General features: G+C 40.2%; 1 protein-coding gene across 1 annotated transcript in view; it reads right to left on the bottom strand.

The window, feature by feature from the left end:
• ASXL3 (additional sex combs like 3, transcriptional regulator) overlaps positions 1-7,199 on the bottom strand; it is a 167,848-nt gene that overhangs the window by 100,761 nt on the left and 59,888 nt on the right. Inside the window, 1 exon segment of the mRNA XM_015426393.1 lies at positions 5,922-6,004. Coding sequence (XP_015281879.1) covers positions 5,922-6,004 — 83 coding nt within the window.

The raw sequence follows: 7,199 nt of genomic DNA, 5'->3' as shown, positions 1-7,199 counted from the left end.
GAGAATGATGAAAGCTGCTTTGGTCCCCATTGCAGAGAAATACTACTTTTCTTCCTGGGAAACCATTGTTGCCAATCTCCAGGTGCGGGCTGAAGATCACTCAGAATTACAACTGCTCTCCAGATGGCAGAGATCAGTTCCCCTGGAAAAAGTGGTGGACTCTGTGGCAGTCAGGGCTTCAGAGCACGGAAAATGGTGAACTCTGTGGCAATCAGGCCTTCAGAGCACGGAAGAGGCTGCAGGTGTGTGTGTGGGGGGAATGGAAAGCTGAAGAGAGATGGGGAAATAAAGGTAGGTCGATGATTGGCTGGGAAGGAGATAGGGTTGCCAACTCCAGGTTAGGAAATTCATGAAGATTTTAGGGGTGGAGCCTGGAGAAGGTGAGGTTTGAGGAGGGATGGAACCTCAGACAGGTACAATGCCATAGACTCCACCCTCCAAACAAGCCATTTCTTCCTGGGTAACAATTTTTGCCAATCTCCAGGTGAGGGCTGAAGATCACTGAAAATTACAACTGCTTTTCAGGTAGCAGAGATCAGTTCCTCTGGAGAAAATGGTGGACTCTGTGTCATTATACCCTGCTGAGGTCACCACAGCACATTGACGCTGAGTGCACAAGGCCTTGGCACTCTCCCAGAGCCTCTTTCTATGGATCGTTGTTTTTATTTCCACAACGGGTCTTATTTTTAGTTAAATCTGAATTGATAATACAGTGAGATGATCTTCTCCTTTTAAAAATTACTATAGTGAATAATGCTCGATGCTAACTGGAAAGTTCTATGAAAGAAGGCTGACAGAAATGCATGCATGCATGCATGAATGAATGAAGGCACAAGCATGTGCGCGCACACACACACACACATTAAAATTAGTCTTCAAAGAGGAAGGCCTTAATACCAGTGTAATATTCCTCAATCTATGACTTGGTAATGATCATTTCTGAAATCACTTCAGCCAGTAACAACATCCATCAACATGTTCAGTCATGCATCTATTTAAGGCACACTTTTCCTTATATAGAGCTTATATAGAGAACAGAGTATCATCAGCATGTTGATAACATGCAACCCTGAAGCTCTGGATAATCTTATCTAAAGGTCCAATATAAACATAACTGGAAACAGAAAACAGATATTGGTCGTGCCATAAAATAAAGACCAAGCACAATTCCACTTCTCCAACAGAGACTTCCTGGTCCTTATCCAATACAAAGGAGAGGAACCAATGGATGCCATGCCCATCACCCTAGTATGAGTCACAATATTTAAGGGTACAGGGGGGGGGAAATCTAACATTATCAAAAGAGAAGAGAAACATTTATCCAACCAAAGTCAAAGATAATTACCAAAGTGATTAAAGCCATCTCCAAGCTAGGGTTGAAACTGGAGTGAAATGGGACAAGGGAAACAGTTTGATTCAGGTATACCTGGAGATTGCTGTGTCACATCTCAATCAAGCACTTTATCCAAAAATGCCAGATTTCATACTGGATCTATAATTGGTCAGGTTATCCCTAAATAAGGAAAGCTTCCCCCCCCCCAATAATGGTCTCATTATTGCCTCTTTCAGAGCTTTAGGAAAGCATGCCTTCTACAAAAGATGGTATTTATAATCCTAGAAAGAGGTGCTCCAATCACATCCTGGTAAGATTTCAATAGGAAGTGCAAAAGTCTATCCATGCAGGTAGTAACCTTCAGAGCTCCAAGAATCCTGTCTCCTTCAGTTGGGGTACCAACATCGATGAAAACAAGAATGGCCACACCAGTAGATAGAAAAATGTAGAAAAACAGGTCCAAAGTGAAAAAATATTTATTTAGTACTTGTAGATCCCTATGCGTTTCGCAATAATATTTATTGATGCTGCATAGCATATTCATTCTGTTTTGAGATATCTTGATTAACTCCTGCACTGCTCTCCAATATTTTTTGTAAAATGTGGTCTGTATTATGTGGCTAGCAATGCAATCTTAGTGAGAGTTACACCCATCTAAGGCACTTGAAGTCACTCAATTTAGAAGGCTGTAATCTATTTAGGATTACTCTGCAGTGTTCTTAGGTTCTTGTGGATGTTCCTTCCAGATAGGAGGAGTTTAGACAATAACTGAGGCATAAATTATTGCCTTATGTATCTTTTTGTTTGGTATGATTATGCTGTATGTTATTCTTATTTTCCCTCTTTTATATTGTTGATATACATTAAAATAAAGTTTATTTTTTTATAAAATAGAGTGGTGATTTTTTTTTACCCATTCCCAAGGGAAACTACAGGTGTTTATAAACTAATTTATCTGTGCCTTCTTAAGGAACGTGCCTCCTCTTCTGAGAAGTACTGTTTTACATTTCTTTGTTTGGTGCTATACTGGATACTCTTATCCACTGTGATGGGGCTAGTACTGCTTTCACCAAGAGGACCTTGTCCAATAATGTACTCATTTGAGCTATTTTATCTCTCATTGATTCTTAAGTTAAAACATAAATCACTCTTCTTTCTATTTCGCCTTCAGAATTCTATTGTAACCCCAGCTATTTTTGTCATTTGGTAGAAAAATAGGTACTGAACTTTACAAATACATCTATATAAGACATATACTGCACTGTTATACAATTCATACAAACAGTTTTTCTTTTCTAACTTGTCAGTGGAAGTTTATGCTTTTCCACCACGTTGATTTTATCCTTTTTTTTTACAGTTCACAATAGATCCTTTAAAGGATCTTGGGTGTCTTTTTTTTTTAAAAAAAACAGTTAATAATGGTTTTCTCTCCCATCCACCCCCTTTTGCCACCTCCCCCTCTACCCAGCCTTGTCTCCACAGTACACTTTCAATAACCCAGTCCTCTGTGGGAACAACATGGTAGCCTGATCAAGGCTCCGATCACACCAGCGAGGAACTGTGGGCAGGAAGCGAGGCTGTTTGCCCCGGGGCAAACTGACGTGCATTTGCGCGATCAGACTTCTGCCCGCCTGCCCCGCAGTTCCGTATACTACTAGCCTTTCCCCGGTGGCTTTTTGCGACGCTCCTGCGGCGCAACAAGACGCCCCGCCAACGACTCCAGGACGCTGGAGGAATCCGCGGGGGAATTGCATGTCTGTCGCAGCTTCTGGTACATATGATCGCAGCCCAAGAGAAACTGTTTTTATACCATGAATAATTAGAAGAAGAATAAATGAAGCCAGACTAACATTCTAGTTTCTTATTGCAAATGAAAAAAAGAAACAGTGACATATGTCTTACTTTGAAAAAGAATAGGAAACAATTGGAATGACTGCTGCATGACACTTCAGTTTCTTGTCTGCGTATTTATGCCACTTAGAACCTATTGTCAGATTTATTTGCTGAACTTTCCCCAACTTCTTGGCACTCACACCAAGGATCTGTTAACAGTTACTGCATTTTTAAGGCTTCAAGAGCAAAATTCAATCTCTGCTTCTACATAAAGCTATTGTGATTGCTTGCATGCCCAGTTCCCCTCAGGCACTCATTTATTACAGTATTACATACTTCTATCTAGTGTACAACCAAACTGCATAGTTATATGCAGTGGATTACTCTGCACTCCATTATCACTTCCTTTAAAAACGTTATTCTATGACAAGTAAATGCAATGAAATATTGTTCTCTGCCAGTTTCTTATGGAATGTGTATGGGGTGGGAGTCACTGAAGATTACTGTCCCCCAGCAATTACTATTCCTTTCTAACCTTCCTTTTATCTTTAGGAAGGATATTAAACAGGTGGTGGTTGTAGCTTTGAACAGCCCACACATTATGCATCTTATGATTCCCAAACAGTATCATAAGGTGTCAAAAATGCATCTTTGCCCTTAGTTGGCAGATGTATATAATCCAACAGAGGTCAGGCAAACTTGATGGTAAAAATTAACATCAGGCATCCACTGTCACTCACAGGGTCACCCACAGTGGATGCAATTCAAGTTTCCTCAAGGCAAGATAATGCCTTTGGATCTTTTTGAACTAACTTCTGTTTCCAGGAATCCAGGTTCCAAAAGAGTGACAGGAGTGCCTCTACAAATGTCATCTGATGAAAATGTTGAGCTTCATCTTACTTGGATCTGGCAACAATTATTTTTTATGTTGTCAAAAAATATACTGCTGAAAGATGTTCTGTACTAGGCTGGCTTTGAAAGCTGTTCAGAGCTTTTGTTGTTGTCCAAGTGCCTTTCTTTCAACTTGCAACAGTAGTCATTAGAAATGTATTTCAGAAATGTACTGATCTCCACTAACATGCAGGAACAAAGTAACTGCAGTAAAATTAGACTTACTTATTGTCCTTTTGGAATTCAGCTATCATCTACCAAATAAAATTATTTTTTTGTCTAGACAGTTGCTCTTTGCAGGGTTCCCAGCCAGTGGCAACCAGTGGGAGTCTGGGGGAGGGGGATAAGGGACATGGGGAGGCATTGGGGAAACCCAGACATTCTGCTCTAGGTATTGCCAGAAACTCTATGGCAAACCACATTGTTTCCAAAGAACAAAGTTAGAGTCTAATGGCACCTTTAAGAGCAAATTCCCAGAGCAAAGTGACATCACTTCTAGGTTTCCCCTGCAAGTGATGTAACACTAGCACATCAACAGCTATTTTTAAAGTTTATTTTTCTTCCACTAGCCAATGGAACATGTTAGAGAGTGAACTTGATATTTTGCTTTATGGACTGTATTTATTGCTACACACAATGGACTGTGCACACACATAGGCTCAGAGAACTGTACACTTTAAGTCACCTGTTGTGATGCAACACATAGAAGGTGCCTGCACAAGCCTTACACGTGTAAATAAGGTTTCAGTTACACAGTTACCAGCCTGGTGAAGAAGCACACACCTCCATTATTGTGAGCAGTAAGAAACAACAACTTGAGCAGAGACAGCCCCCATTGCAGAAATACTTGTAGTTACGTACGACACATCACTGCTTTGTTCCTGCTTTGCTATTTCCTGCCAAATGGACATTTGGTTCACAATGAGAATGGCCAGTTTCATCAACACCACACTGGAGCATCCTGACGCCAAGGTTTTCACACCTGCCCAGATGCCCTCCTTTGAGTAAGGTTTTAGATTACAATATTGACCACCCCTCTAGGTAACCTCCCACTCCTATAGGAAACCAATAGGATTGTTTTTGGGACGGGCTAACAGGGAAGTGGGTCCACAGGTTGGAACAGTTACCACCCACCTAAGGAACCCACTATAAAAGGTAAGGACCATTCACCTGGCCCTTCCTAGCTAGCAACCCCTGCAACAACCCCTGTCTGCTTTTTACTCCTCTTAAGTCCCACTTGCTATCCCCAAACCCTTGCCTCTACTTTGATCTCTTGAGCTGCAGTCAAGAGACCCACACGTTCTGGCTGGTTCTGGTCGTGTGTGAACTCTCTTAGTTTCCATTTGTCCCCCTCTATTCTTCATTGGAACATCCAACCTGCAAGACAGATAAGTATTGCCCATCATCACCCCCACCTGCTAATGCAACTGTGCTAATTTTAATACTGTATTTCTAAGGAACTTGATTGAATGTGAGTGCATCAGTACTGTTTGTATGTGATATATTTTCTTAAGTAAAAGGCATTTATTTTAACAACAACAGCCTTGTTATCCTTCTCTGGTAACCCTTGGTGGGAACAGGACCTTGGTATAGTTGGCAAGGACCCATTGATAAATTGTCAATTGTTGTAAGTAAAACAATTCAGCTAACAAACATGGCGGGCAATAGGGGTTGCTGGTGGGAGGTCTCTTGCCATAGCAGGAGACCTGGTAACCCTAGCTCTTTGTAATGTTAGCCAGGTGGAATCACAGAACTGCAACTTATGAATTCTAACAGAGTATTCATTATGAACAGCAAACCAATCACAAATTATATATCCCCCCAATGTAATTCATTTAAAGGTAAATATCACGTAACCACTGACCTTGTTTCTTTCAGCCCTTCTTTCTGAATCACTTCCAATATTTGCTTTGCAGTCATTGGAGAGTTGGGGTGTTTTTCCAGTGCCTAAAAAGAAATATATGTGTAAGATGGTAAAAAGTAATTATTTCACACATTTATCTGTTGCATTGATAAGGCAATTTTCACACTACTTTGTAAAAAGTGGGAAGTTGTAGTGTTGAGGCTGGGGTCTTCTATCGATCTCAAAAACAAGAGTTAAATTGATAATTGATAAAATATCAGAGTTAAATTAATAATTACAGGAATCAATCTACTGAAGTGCACAGGAAGATTCTTATGTGGTAGAGAATGACAAGTATGAAACCTATCAAGATTATAAATGAAATAAGCCATTTCTTTAGGGATGGGGGGAGGTGATTTGGCAACCTTTTTTTAAGGGCACCAACATTGCATTTGCAGGAAACTTACATCTGTAGTACAGAGGCTACTTTCACACACAACATGATAAGGATCTTTAAAATTTGGAAACCCAATATGAAAAATCAAACACACTGTAACTTATTTCTGAAATATACTTTCCAGTTCAGCTCAGTTTTCTATTCCTTTGCCTTTCATGAAGAATTTAGAAAATTAATATTCCATAATTCAACTTAATTAACACGGAGGCTTCTAACTTGCTTTGTTTCCCTTCACAGTCAGCACCTCATCCATCTTAAATACATCTTAAATACATTACCAGTCCTAGGAATTTAACCGACCAAACACAGGCAGTAGTGACAGCATACATTGCCTCTAAGTATATACCAACTTGAGTGAGCAATCCTTAGCAAGTCTACTCTGAATGTTATCAGGTCTATTCAGTGGGGCTTACTCCCAAGAAAGCATTCACAGTATTCTACTCTTAACACTATTATAACATGTACATCCATTCTGGAAATCAAAAATCACCTCTATATCCCTACTCAGTCAGTCTTAATTTGCTCTCTTAGTGCCATGGCAACAACTAGGGAGAACATGAATAGCTTTCCACCAGGAACTAGAGATGCTGTATAAAAATTACCCAGTGTAAGTAAGTGGTGGGGTAAAAGATATCTTTAATTAGTTTCACTGTGGCTTTCCAACTGTTTCAGTGGGCTCCTGAAATACTGCTGATTCACTATCATTATGTTTCATGCATGCTCTATGCCCCCCTAGTACAACAAATGCTATAAAGGAAGCATGCCTAATGCATCCAGCTCCTGCAAGTATATCTTGTTGCAACACATTGCCTGGCAAGGCTACAAATATAATTCCCTAGTGA

Source organism: Gekko japonicus, unplaced genomic scaffold (genome assembly GCF_001447785.1).
Source record: "Gekko japonicus isolate JY-2015 unplaced genomic scaffold, Gekko_japonicus_V1.1 scaffold802, whole genome shotgun sequence".
Classification (NCBI taxonomy): domain Eukaryota; kingdom Metazoa; phylum Chordata; class Lepidosauria; order Squamata; family Gekkonidae; genus Gekko; species Gekko japonicus.
This window is presented reverse-complemented; position numbering and strand designations above follow the sequence as displayed.